The 14770-nt window shown below is 35.3% G+C and overlaps 1 protein-coding gene across 1 annotated transcript in view; it reads right to left on the bottom strand.

The window, feature by feature from the left end:
* The window catches only part of LOC129744827 (SHC-transforming protein 1-like), a 46428-nt gene that overhangs the window by 8811 nt on the left and 22847 nt on the right, over window positions 1-14770 (bottom strand). The window contains exons 3-7 of the mRNA XM_055737550.1: window positions 4559-4629; window positions 4262-4493; window positions 3905-4192; window positions 3695-3842; window positions 3411-3625 (exon numbers count right to left, since the gene is read on the bottom strand). Of these exons, the coding sequence (XP_055593525.1) occupies window positions 3411-3625; window positions 3695-3842; window positions 3905-4192; window positions 4262-4493; window positions 4559-4629 (954 nt within the window). The remainder of the gene's footprint in view (window positions 1-3410; window positions 3626-3694; window positions 3843-3904; window positions 4193-4261; window positions 4494-4558; window positions 4630-14770) is intronic.

Below are 14770 nucleotides of genomic sequence, written 5' to 3'. Positions count from 1 at the left end.
TCAAAAATTGTATTTTTCATCATTTCTGATAGTTGATCGGCTGGTTTGCTTCGAATTTGCTTAAAAACAAACTTTTTATAAGGGTGCAGCGAATGACCCGAAAAGACCAAAATTATGAAATTTGAAATTTTGGTTAAAAATGAGTTGTGTATACTTGAAAACAACGAAAAAAAGATTTTTAATCATTTTAGCGGGTTTTGGCCAACTTTTTCCATGGAGTACTCCTATGTGCGACGTTTCTAAAAATTTTATTTAAATTCACAATATTCTTTCTCTCCTTAAGAAAAACTAGTAAGAGCAAGTTCACTGGTGTAGGGAAAAAATGGTAGAAATTTGGACAATTTGAGAACATTTTGAAAATTTTACCATGTAAAGATGATTTCAAGATCTTTGGGCGTTGTATTTCTCTTACAGCACTGTTTCTATTTCAGCCGTATGTGATTGAAATATTGCTATTGTGAATTTAAATAAAAAATTTAGAAACGTCGCTGGTGAACTGGCAACAAAACACAGACAATCTAATACTTCACTATTCTTTGTCGGAAGTCTTTCGGAAATCGGAAGTCCGGACTTCCGAAGTAAAATTTAGTGCTGGCGCTATTATATTTTTGCATCACAGCATGCGAAAATAGAACAAGTGTTGTAAAAAAAACTTGAAAGCCGCAGATCTCGTAAATGTTTTAGCATGGTAAAATTTTAAAAATGTGCTAAAAGTGTCAACATTTCTACTTCTTTTTCCCAACACGATTGAATTTGTTTTAAGATATGTCAAAAGTTGGGTGAAATATTAGCTGCATACCACGTGTACTAATGCAAAACCATCACCTAAATTCGGCAGCGTTTCTATCGCCCATTCTTATGATAAACTTACGTTATCTTTATCTAGATGCGTCATAAACATCATTTCAAACTTATTTTCATCAATCACCAATAAAAGTTGTTCAACGGAAAAAATCCTTTAAAGAATTTTTAAATTGGCAAAAACATCTCAAGCAGGTTCGGTTCCACAGAAGAAACAAAAATGATGTTGATTTTTCAGTACAAAATATTCAATTTTCCCATACAATTTACTCATGTAAACGTAACTTAAAAATTCTGCAAAAAATAATGGATGACTTTTGAATCAAAACGAAGCCCTGGGGGGGGTTCGAGAAATTTAAAAATGACCCCAAATCGACTCAGTCTACTCTCCCATCGTTATTCTCTCCTCTGCATCAGCAACACAGTGGACGATATTTTACAACAATTATCTTAATATCTTCGAAAAAAAAACATAGAAAATGTAAAGTTTCAATCGAGAAATATACGAAATCGATCCGTTGTTTTTACATATGTTGCCCTTAGTATACGACAAACAAGTTTCATTGAGTAAAATTATAAACATTTGAAAAAAATAGTTTAACTGCAGGGACTAAAGAATTTAATTTTGAATATTTTTTCCTTATTTTGAAAAATTAGGACTGATTCATAGCTATATTTCTACATTATTATTTTTTATTATTTTTTTGTTCCACAAAAAAATTATATACTTCATACTTCATATATACGAAAAGTAAATATTACATATATTTATTGATTTGTTGTGGATCCCGTCGTTTTTTTCCGTTCATTTTCACGAGAACTGTAAATGGGCTTTAACTTATGATTATTTTTTCTCAAAAAAAAAAAATTTCAAAATGGTTGTAGCTGTAATTCGAGGTAATAAAACCCGACTTACAAAAAAAAAACGGACTTGAATGAATCTCCTGTGATTCTCCGGAATGAATTATGCCCAAAATTACAGGAAAATGAGGTTTCGCTGAAAATGAATCTCTCAATGAAATTTTAGCAAACTGAAAATAATCTGAAACATTCCTAAACTGACCCTGAAACTGAGCAACAATATTTGTCTTTGAAAATTGGAATGCAGGTTGAGGTAGATTTATATATTTTGGCACATTTTGAAAGAAAGGTGAAACACGCAGAATGTTTGACATGGACGTGTTTTTTTTTTTTTCAATTTAAAATATATAGCGTCGGGGTAGCTGCTTTGAAACGGAATGAAGATTGTGTTGAATTATTAACATCCTCTCAGTGAGTTATAGTTTTTATGTAAGTTGGCTTTTCACCTCACAATAGAGGTTTCCAAACTCAGAAAGGCGCAAGTGCCAAAACAATCTACAGGGTGTTCAATAAGTTCGAATACAAATTAAGATCACAATAATTTAAAATCAACTGTCCAGAATAAAAAAAATTAAATGGTAAGCTTGATCTAATGATCAATCTCACCATTTGTTTTGATGAAATTTAACCTTAATCCCTTATAAGAAGCTTTAAAAGTTTTCATAGTCCATCGTACTTGACAATATGTATGACATACCGAATTAATCCATGAGGGTGAGATTTGGAGGGATGGGGAACTTTTACTTTATTTGAACTTTTTATTTTAACCTTTTTTGGGAAATTTGGCCTCGTGGCAAATATAAATCGATGTTGATGTTATTAAAATCATTGTATAGATAATTTATTCTAGTTTCTCAATACATTTTAAAATCAAGTTGATATGTTTGAGCTCCGGAAGAAAAAATTTCATAAAAACAATTTTATTTTCAAAGTGCTTTAACTTCTGCCAGCTTTGCTGTATTTAAGTGTTTCATTGATTTTTGGAATCGCCAAGAACACATTTATCTGACAATTATAAATATATGAGGGTCTAACGAATGTTTTGACGGCTATCCCGGATCTTCCGGTAAATTTCCAAAAACAAGTGTTTTAAAAAATGAACACTTCATGCAAAAAAAACCCAAAGAATTATGAATGGCCAATGTAAACTTAATACGTAGTTACACGAGCACTTATTTAAAGTTTTTCTTCTTGTTAGGATGTGGAACAATTCTACTCTCAACCATTTTGATGATCTTTTCTATGGAAATCAGCTGGCGCGCACATACTTTTTAGAAATTTCATACCAAATGAGACAAGTTTAGGTATTCTGTACTCGTTTATTCTCGACAATATCAACGATTATGAGAATTAAGCCAAAAGAGTTATTTTTATTGCACTTGGAGCCATTCATTGTGGTCCAAAATATCGTTTTTTTCGCCTGTACCAGTACTTGTGAAGTAAAAAGGAAGATTAAGTTGAACACTTAATGAAAATGAACTCTTCAACGCCAGGAATAGTTTGTCTGATAATAGTATAAAATTACTGTAGTAAATATTTGATATATGTGCTACGGGTTTTCCACAACAATAAGACCAAAAGTTTATTCGAACTTATTTAACACCCTGTGTTTTGCGATAAGTAATTGAATATTTTTGAACCAGTTTTCAAGCAATTGCAACGTCTGATTTTTTTCCCCAAAATTATTATTATGGACGAAAAACTCGAAATTATGAACGAAAAATTCAGCTACGATTTTCAATACTTACAATACCCTCCGGATCGATCAGCAGCAGGTGCTTGGGCTGTTGGTTCTGCATCCCGGTCAGCACGTACTGCCCGGGCGTCCCGGCCGATTCTCGCACCAGAAAGTCACCGTCGTTCTTCAGTAGATGCTCACTCTGGGCCCGGCTGATATTGCCGTGGTACCAGGACTCGGTCAGCAGCTGCGACTTCTGAATCTCCGACGAAAGCGTAAATGGTTCTGCGTTGTAGATAAGAGGTTGATTTGATTATGTATTCTTGTATGGTGTTAAGATGAGGTCGAACTTACGCATATCAAAAACATCCTTCACAATAGAACTGGAAGATATTGACTTATTGCTGTGCGAATTGGTATTAGAATGTTTGTCGTTCACGTAGTCGTGATTGGGGAGTGGTGTGTTCAGATCTATCAAATTGCTAGATATCCTTTCTCGTGTCTGAAAAAGTAAAGGATTCGATTGAAACACTTTTGAAAAGGTTAAGATCTTCATTTGTGTACCCTAACACTGGAGGAGCTGTGAGACTGCGAGGAGTGATCGTTTTCCGTCAACAGGTCCGGAGGCATCTTGTCCGGCAGATCGTTGTAATACTCTTTATCGGTTTTAACAAATTCCCGGAATTTGTTCTGTGTTTCGGGCTTATTGAAAAACTCTTTGTACCGCAACTCGAAGGCCTGCCCAACGGTTGCGATAAGGTCCTGAGCCACTCCGCCGCCACACTCGAGCACATAACAGGCACGCCACTCTTCCATATCCTTTGCTACGTAGGCTACAAAGTCCAATGTATCCTACGGAAACGGAAACAGTTATTCGTTACAAAATGTTCATCTACGAATAATTCATAATACAACTCTTACCGTATCCCCGCCCGAGGCGAAAGATATTCGTGGCATGTCGTGCTGTGCGATCACATCACCGGTATCCACACTGACTAGGGAGAGGTACTTGCTGGACACGGTCAGCGTGACGTTGGTGCCGGCGTGCTCCATGTCCGGGGTGTCCGAGATGCACTGCAGCACCCGTTTGTCGACCCGCCGTTTCTTGGATGATTTGAGACTAGCGGCTTCGCATACCCGATTGATGCATTCCCTGGGGTTAGAAAGAGGATTTAGTAACGAAAGGGAAGTCTCTCTCAGTTTTGGCAAAACACTTACTTTGCAACCTGCGATCGTGTAGCGAAATCCAGGGTTTTCATCGATGCTTTGATCTCCAAACAACCGATGTACTGGAAAAAATTGTAATTTAAAATATTTGTGTGAGAATTAAAACAAATTTGAGTTCAAGCTGAATTTTCAAGGAGCGTTCTCTGAAAACTCAGGGGCCTATTTCATGACCCTTTTAGCACAGACAAACAGACAGGACACTCGGTCTTTGTTTTTCGCAAACTCTGTCAAAGCTATATGCAATGTCGACACAAGAGTGCACTAAAATCACTGAAACGAAAATCAGAAGTTTTAATCATGGTAGCAGTGCAATAGACGATGGAAGCGAAATGTTTTTCTCTCTCTCTTCTTAAGAAAAACCCGTAAGATCTGTCAAAAGTTGAATGAAATTTTAGCTACATCCCACTTGCACTAGTGGAAAACCATCACTCAAATTCGGTACCTTTTCCATCGTTATTGACTTGGTGATAGTAATTTTTTCCAGAAATTTGGCTTTTGGATTCAACGATGAAAAATGAACCGATCTGTGCAGTAAAATTTCAAGTAATTTGTCAAGGTATGTCTGCAATCTCCCGATAGTCGTGGAAGATCAAAAATCAAATAATCTTTAAAAAAAATATTCTAAGAGATACCATCTGCGAGTTGTGTCAAAGGGTTGTAAGATCTAATCATCGTGAAAGACAAGGAACGAGGAAGTGTTTTCTGTCTTAGTTGCTACCAGAGAGTGAATTGATTTCATTCGTACGATACAGGAAGCATTATTAGGAAAAGCGTGCGGAAAAGTTGAAAATATGTCCTCAATTCTGGAACAATTCCCAAAAAAAAAATGCTGATATAAAATAAAATAAAGATAAATATGCTGACTCTTAAGAAGGACGGTTATTCAGCAGAATTGAAAATATGAATAAGAATATTGAAATAAAGTTTTATCCAAAATTAAAATGACTAGTCGAGCATTACGTTATTGAGCATACATATAAAAACATGAGCCTCAGCTTATACAGTCAGTTTTAATCATAAAAGTTTTGAACTTTGTAAGTACCGATGCAAAATTTTTGGCCTGCGTAATCTAATTTTTAAAGATGAGTTGGATTATCTATGTTTATTTGTCAGTTTGTTTGTTTGTATGCGCCTCATACAAATCCACACCGCATAACCGATAAGCCTGATTGTTTTTATTCCCACGCACCAAGCAAAAGTCATGGTACCCATTTTGTCAACCGATTTTTGTATCCGCTGGCGGGGTTGTTTTCACCATCACCAGGCATTAGACACGTCTTAAGGGACTATAGTAAACAAAGAGCCGCCATCTGATCGATTTCAAAATAATACAATCAACAACCATGCTGAAGTGTTACCCCAGAATTAATAAAACTTCTTGTGACTGTTTTTTGGATGAACGGACAAAGTTGATCAAAATTCTATTACTTCATTACTGCTCTTCATCTACTTTGTTTGAAATTGATAAAAAAATAATTAAGCAATCTGCTTATCTACTTTGTTAGGATTAGCCTGTATCAGCACCTGTATCCGTGGTCTAATTTATACACGAATTGGAACAATGAAATCAGATCCAATTTAGTGAAAAAACTCACAATCCCACTCGTGTTCTATTAACTGTCAAACGATTTAGAAATCCATCAAATTGGATCCAAATCTCATCAGTTTTGGATCAATCCTTATACCTGTTCTAAATAAAGTTGAGTTGAAACTGGAATAAAGGACCACCAGTGCGGTTGCTTTGGTCGGAATTTGGGTCTAAGCCGGCTGTTTGGACCACGGATACAGGTGCTTGTGGTATCTCCATGTATATGAGTTCGTAATTGATACTAACTTTACGTTAGTATACTTCTTGTACAATCATAGTTATCGGTTAAAATGTACACCCCCGATCTCTATTGATGTTACTTAGTAACACACCCGGCGACGTGAAAAAAGTATTATTGTTTATTCGACCTCTGACTAAAGTCTGCTTCATTTAATATTGGAACAAATTCTTTTGCTCATTGTGGCGCTCTTAGTGGACGGATTTGGAAACTTTTTTCACCCACGTGTCGGGAAATTCATAACCTTTCACCATGTATTTATGTCATAACACCAAACGATAGTATTTTGTAAACAACCGCCATGGAAGCCGAACGGAGAGATCAAATTGTGCACAGTTTTCTTACGAGTACGAGTACGAGAATTTCTTCGAAACAGCAATGAATATTTTTTTTAATTTTTTTTTATGAAAGAGTAAAGAAAATGCTACATTTGTATGAAAAACAAATTATGAATTCGTTAATAAATGACTGAACTACACCTAATTGTTTGTGTTCCAATATTAAATGAAGCAGACTTTAGGATCAATGTGGTACAAAGAAGGTGATGAACAAACACGCACACTATTACAGAACTCGTTAATCAAAAAGTAAAAATGTAAACAAAGCCTACGCCACTTACCAGGATGTTTATGTATCCTAGCGCTAATCGTAAACAGCAGTTGGCAATGATTTTTTTCTCTAGTTTTCGCTGGTACAGCGATGATGGTTGTTTGTTTGAAAATGCAACTGACGTCACGAATTGTCTTGGTTACAATGTATACAAAAAAAACTTTTACCAACACTTAGCACGGGATTTCCAACGCCACCTGAGATATGTATACAGGCTGAACTATCATATCAAGCTGATGTGTCATTCAAATGATAACCTTATTTTTGCTTTGGCAATTCCAAAATATTAAGTTTGACAAGTCTTTTGCTCTATTGGAATGACACTGGCAGAAAATCGAAAATTCCAATCGAGACATTTCGTCTCTCTGTAGACCATCTTGCAAAGTTCACGTGTACTGGGCAGCGAATCAAAGCCTGCTTATGATTGAAAAATTGATAGCGAAATTTTTGTATCTTTTAAAGTTCAAAGCACGTGGTACCGGTACGCGGTATTTGATTGCAATAATGAGCCGTCATTTAGGATTGAAAAATACTACTAGCCTGTTAGGAATATATTGAGTAGAACAGTGGTTTTCAAAGCGGTTTCTACTGCTGCTAGGGGACGTTGAGAGTCTAAAGCATGGATCACGATGAATCTGGACGCACTTTTCATTATACCATAGAGCTCCTAGTTGTCGGATCTGGAATGTTTTGACAGTACTTTGTTCGGAAATGTTTCTTCTATCAATGCTGAAAATTTCATTACGATTCGTTTTGTTCCAAAAAAGTTACACGTGATGGAAACTGCGAGACGAAAATTAATTTTGGACACCCACGTCAAAAACCCGACATGGTCGGGTTCAAAAATCGCGAAATCTGTAAAGATGGTCAAATCGACCGTGTGCAGCGTCCTCAAACGTTATGGATCGGCAGGTTAATACCAAGCGTTATAGTGGACCTAAGGATTGGAAACTGCATTTGAAGGTGTTGAGAAGATCAATGTAAACCCAGGGCAGTCGGACAATGACATCGCCAAGAAATTCAATGCCGTCCGGTGCACCATCAGAAGGATTCGTCTGCGCGAAGGAATACGATCTTACCGGGCCAATAAGCAACCAAACCGGACATTTAAGAAGAATGTAGAAGCCAAAGGACGTGTCCGGAAGTTATACAACAATAGACTGAGTCGATTTGGGGTCATTTTTGAATTTCCCAAACCCTGGGGTCTTAAAAGCTTCGTCTTGGTCCAAAACTCATCCACGATTTTTTGCAGAATTTTTAAGTAACGTTTACATGAGTAAATTTGAACTTTTAGGTTTGCATGGGAAAATTGAATATTTTGTACTGAAAATTCAACATCGTTTCTGTTTCTTTTGTGGAGCCGAGCCAGCTGATAGTTTTTGTGCCAATTTATAAAATTCCTAAAGGAAATTTTCCGCTGAACAACTTTGTCGAAGACCTTAACTTTGTATCTCATTAGGCAAAAAAGTTATAAGCTGTTTAACAGCGTAATGTCTTTTGGCGTTGATGAACCATTAATTCAATTGACATCACTGCTGGAGCCTCGCGAAGTATAGCATGGAAAGTAATCATGCAATATCTCGATAGGCACCCTGCAGTGATGTCAATTGAATTTCATGTTTATCAATGCGAAAAGACATACCCCTATTAAACTGCTAATAACTTTTTTGCCTAATGAGATACAAAGTTCCGGTCTTCGACAAAGTTGTTCAGCGGAAAATTTCCCTTAGGAATTTTATAAATTGGCACAAAAACCATCAGCTGGCTCGGCTCCAAAAAATAAACAGAAACGATGTTGATTTTTCAGTACAAAATATTCAATTTTCCCATACAAACCTAAAAGTTCAAATTTACTCATGTAAACGTTACTTAAAAATTCTGCAAAAAATCGTGGATGAGTTTTGGACCAAGACGAAGCTTTTAAGACCCCAGGGTTTGAGAAATTCAAAAATGACCCCAAATCGACTCAGTCTAATACAACAAGGTTCTAACGAAGTACGACGAATGCATCCTCATGGCTGACGAAACGTACGTGTAGATGGATTTTGGGTGGCTTCCTGGCCAAAAATTTCACAAAGTCACTGGTCGGGGTGATGTCCCTGCCAAGTTCAAATTAGTTTTTACTGATAAGTTTTCAAAAAAGTGTTTGATCTGGCAAGATATTTGCAGCTGCGCACGAAAAATCCCGGTTTTTGTGAAAAACAAGACCATGGACTCGTTTTTCAAAATTTTCTCAATTTTTACTAGAAATTCAGGTCTGAATATTAAATTTTAAACTAAACCCATTTCAGAGGTTCTGGTTCCATATTCCCATAACCAAAATTGTAATTCTATTTTCGTATTTCTGATTCTGTATCTAGTTTGGGATTCTTGATTTTCAGTACAAAATCATAAGGAATTAGAAATGAAAAGCAGCTTTGAAATCCTAGTTAAAATTTGGTTTTGCATTTTGTATTAAATTTGAATCGTGTTTTTCGAAAATCATATGCATTTTCAATATTTTGATAATAGTTTTCGAATATGAAAAAAGAAGAATCTTGTTTATATTCAAATTCAAAATTCCTAAACTTAATTCTTATACAAAGTTTAAACATTTAAAGCTTCTAAATGGCGATCCGAAATTGAAAACTCAGATTAGGATTCATCATTTGAAATGCAGTTTTTAGTCAGATTCACAATACAGATTGAAAATAAATAATTGAAATAATTAATGAAGATTGAACAAGAACTATAGAAATTAAATAATAGATTCATGAATGAGGAATCTAGAACATGAATAAGTGAAAAAGAATTTATTTTATGCTCAAATCAAATAAGTTTGATCTATCAGACTCTTAAACAAGTTCAAACATTTTAACCATCGATAAAAGCAAATTCCATATTTTGTTTCTTAAGGGAGCATTATACGAACTTAGCTCACCTTTTAGGTTTAGGACCACTTTTTTAATATTTAATGCGATTTAATACGAAAACTATTAACCCTCATCCGCATTAGATTTCATTACCCTAATCAGCACTTGGAGTGTCAATTTGACACTACAAGCTTATATCGTTATAACTTTTGGCGTGTTCAACCGATTTAAACAAATAGAAAACGATGCGTGTCGTGCATTTCTTCGTCTGTCGGCTTCGCTCTCTGCCCAAATCATCACCCACCGCCACCGTACCTACTAGGAGAGCAAACAAACACGTTTTGCTGGACGGACTGCTTGTAGTTCTAGAAATTCAGGAATGATTTTACGTTTATAATTTTCATATTTTTGTGAAATCTCACAGCGTGATTTGTTGCACCTCACTAGAATTCACAAAGAACTTCTGATTGGTCCAAACAAAGTGAAAGCACTGAAAATCCGGGTACAACCTGACGGTGGACCACAAAAAGAGATGAAATTTCAATTTGTAAAAAAATTGCGCAAAGTAGTGAACTTTGAAAAGTTCCAGTAAATTCAATTTTTGTTGCATCGAAAATCTAAAGACAGCAAAATGTTAAGCCTAGTCCACACTAGGCAACATGAACTGCGATTTTTGTAATGAGACGAACTTTGTTGTCTGTTGTTGTTGTTGGAAACCTGAGACGGTCTCAGTGTCTCCCGAAGAAAATGGGAGACGCTGAGACCGTCTCGAGACGAGCCGCCTCCTAGTGTGGACTAGGCTTTAGAATTTTAATAAAGTTTGTTGTCATATTTTTTTCTAAAACTCTACCATCGCTCAAACAGTATTCACTAGCAATCGAATGAAAATTAGGTTTTTGAGACCACTTTTTTGAGCTTTTTGTGACCATTTCATTAAAAAAAATTTAAAAAAATATTTCTTGTCTTCATGATGTAGGCATTAACTTCAGCTTTCAGACGTGTAATATATGAACTACAGCAGTTTTCGTGAGGCATATTTTTTCGGATTTTTTTCATTCATGCTGAATAACGAGAAAGCTTTAGCTATATATAATGTTCTTAACATATTTTACTGACATTACAAGGTTTCTATTGATATAAGTTTTATATGAAGTTCATAATAATGCGGAACTCTAATGCGGATGAGGGTTAATGAGTTCTTAAAAATGAATAAGCCATTGTTGCTTAAAATCCCTTGAGAAAAAAGAAAAAAAAACTGGACCTCCTGGCCAAGAGAAAGGCAGCGTTTTGGTCACTTTTCTCTCGGTCTCCCACTTGAGCATCCTTTTAAGCTTTCTGTCGCTCAGGGTAGTCAGTCGTCCGGAACCGGCCTTTTTTTCGATGCTTTGATTGTTATCCTAGCTAGAGTGTCAACATGTTGTATTTAGTTAGATGCCAAAGCTGAAGTAGGCTATCAAGTGCTGTAAGGTGCCCGTTTTCGACGCCGCGGACTATCGTTCTTTGAACGCGCACGTTTAAAACGTAGAAGCTTCATTGTTTTCAACATTACAGAAAGAGTGTGAATGACAGAGGAGCAAATTTTTTTCAGTTTACTTTTGCGTTATTATGATAGATGCTGCACGAAATATTTTGTCAGTAGGGGAGATAAGGGCATAATGGCCACCCTAAGGAAAAGGCTTATTCAACCATAGAGAACAGCTATAGTATGTGAATTACATCATTGTTTCGAGTTTAGACACTCAAATAGTCTATTGCCTAATTGGATGAAACTTGAAAAAGTAGATAAAAACGTTTAAAAATGCATTTTAAATTTTTTTTTGCCGAAAGCTGAAAACCAGTCACTGTAGGGGCATAATGAGAACTTCCCTGGGGCAGTATAAGCACCATTTTTCGGGGCAAGATGAGCGTTTTCTGCCGGGGAATCTAGCAGCGAATTCGACTCGATGAAGGCAACTGAATAAAAGAGCTACAGCTTGACTTGTTTCATCTGACGATTTGGCCTATTGGTAAGATGATTTTTTTTCCATGTATCATTCATGATCGATGCATTTTGCACTAAACGGTGAGGTGTAGATTCATCAAACAAAGCGATAACAAAATAATCTAGGTCTTTTTGTAGAATTCAAAGAATTTACACATGCTCATACATTATGTTTCTGGTGTTTTGTTAGACGGATGATGCTACTAGCCGTATAATGTAACAATAAAAAAAAAAATTAATGGTATGTGAAAAAAAATCCTCGAACAGGAAACGAACACGAGTCTACTGATTTCCTCTCCGACAACTTACCAATAGGCCAAATCGGTAGATGGAACAAGTCAAGCTGTAGCTCTATTATTCAGTTGACTTCATCGAGTTGAATTCGCTGCTAGTCTTGCCCCGATTAAAAGTGCTCTGTTCGCCCCAGGTGTTGACTGTTGAGGTGTTGAATTTAAGTGAAAACGCGTTTTAAAATTGATTTAAGTGAAAAATCAAAAATTTTATGATGGTGAAAATTCAGAAACAATGTGTAAATCATGTTACGGTGCTTACACTTCAGATCAAGATGATTTAAAGGTCATAAAAGCTTATTTGGTGGCGTTCAAAAATTATAGTATTTTCGTCACTTGAAAACCTTGCTAGGTATTATTCAATATTTCTGTAAAGATGACTTCTTTTTTGGTGAAAAATTAATACTATAGGTAGTACGAAACAAATTCTCATGAAAATTTGTTTAAAAAAATACGTACTTTTGTAGAAAAAATGCTCGTTATGACCTTATCTACCCTACGTGAAAAGATAAACCCTGGAAAATCGCCAAATTTTGTCCATTTTTTTAATACATGCGTTAATTTGGCACCATCTGATATAAAGGGCGAAATATCATGTTAGTATACATTAAACTGAGTCGATTTGGGGTCATTTTTGAATTTCTCAAACCCTGGGGTCTAAAAAGCTTCGTTTTGGTTCGAAACTCATCCATGATTTTTTGCAGAAATTTTAAGTAACGTTTACATGAGTAAATTTGAACTTTTAGGTTTGTATGGGAAAACTGAATATTTTGTACTGAAAAATCAACATCATTTTTGTTTCTTCTGTAGAACCGAGCCTGCTGATAGTTTTTATGCCTATTTATAAATTTTCTTAAGGAAATTAGTCTTTGTCGAAGATTGTAACTTCGTATCTTATTAAACAAAAAAGTTATAAGCTGTTTAACAGGGGTATGTCATTTGGCATTGATAAACAGTAAATTCTATTGACACCACTGCTAAGTTCCTTGCGAGGCATTGCATGACTACTTTTGATGCAATACTTCACGGGGCACAAGCAGTGGTGTCAATTGAATTTATTGTTCATCAATGCAAAAAGACATACCCCTGTTAAACAGCTAATAATTTTTTTGCGTAATAAGATACGAAATTATGGTCTGGGACAACAACAGCCCGCCAACATGTTCTTTTTGCGGCGTCATAAGAACAGTTGAACACATCCTCATCGACTGTAAAGGCTACGAAGAACCCCGAAAAAAGTACAACATAACAGGAACGATTTATGAAGTTTTGGTGAATGATCCAGACAAGGAAAAAATCTCATAAAGTTTCTGAAAGAGGGTAAACTATTCGAACTTATTTAAGTAGGTTAAAATTAATTTTAATTAGCGGTAGTTTAGTAGTTATATTTTTTTAGTATTATAAAATTAATGTATTTTTTTTTAAAGACACGAATACCCAGGAGTGGTAAAATGTCTAAAATAAACCATAATAATGGTCTGGGACAAAGTTGTTCAGCGAAAAATTTCCTATAGAAATTTGATAAATTGGCTCAAAAACCATAAGCTGTCTCGGTTCCACAGAAGAAACAAAAATTATGTTGATTTTTCAGTACAAAATATTCAATTTTCTCATACAAACCTAAAAGTTCAAATTTACTCATGGAAACCAAGACGAAGCTTTTTAGACCCCAGGGTTTGAGAAATTCAAAAATGATCCCAAATCGACTCAGTCTGGTATACATAGTCGCGTATTCAACCATCGACGCGGCTTAAAAATGAAGCATTTTAAACATCCTGTATCCAAAATTCAGTGAAAAAACCTGTTTGGAAAAGATTCACTGCTTTGATCTCAAAACTAGTGCACTACAAGTTATAACATTTACAAGTCCCAACCCAAGTGGAGCGATTTCATCTAGAATTGAACCTACGCATGCGAGTAATCATAAATAAACAGTAAATGCAGGGTTGCTAGCGATTTTTCGTTTTGAAATTCCAAAGTTTTTCCCGGTTTTTCCCAGGTTTTTTCCCGGTTATAAATGAGGATTTCCCCATTTATTATACTCGATTTTCAATATAAAATCATGGTGAATAACAAAATTCAATGTCAAGGGCCTCAGATTTCTAACATATGTATCCTAAAGCTTGTTAACCGGTTAGAAATCATGACAAATGCATCGGAGTCTTTTAACACGTAGTCTTTTCGTATCAAATTGACAGGTTTTCATGATTTTTTAAAAAGAATCTAACGAAAATGGCATCTTTTAGTTGTTTTGCTCCACAATTTCAATATTTTTTTTAAATAAATGCGGTTAAATTGATCTTGAAACTATAATGTAGTATGTACTTTTCAGCCACTGTGAGATTTTCTAGAATTTTTATAACATAATATCAAATCAGCTTGTCAACTTGAATGGGTATTTGTCTTACAAAACTTAAATCATCGTTATTTTTACCACTATCATTATTTTCGGAATGCAGTTATATTTTTTTGTACAAATCCAAAAACATGTTTTGGAAAAAATGTTTATTTTTCCAATACAAAACAATGAATAACTTTCAGTGCTCGTGTACAAGACAGAACTGAACTTTAATAATTTGAATGTAAGATATTATTTTGTATCAGTGTAAAGACCTTATATTTCGTGAGGCGCTTTTTTGATACAA

Source organism: Uranotaenia lowii, chromosome 2, assembly GCF_029784155.1.
Source record: "Uranotaenia lowii strain MFRU-FL chromosome 2, ASM2978415v1, whole genome shotgun sequence".
Taxonomy (NCBI): domain Eukaryota; kingdom Metazoa; phylum Arthropoda; class Insecta; order Diptera; family Culicidae; genus Uranotaenia; species Uranotaenia lowii.
The sequence above is the reverse complement of the archived record's forward strand: the minus strand, read 5'-3'. Positions and strand labels throughout refer to the sequence as shown.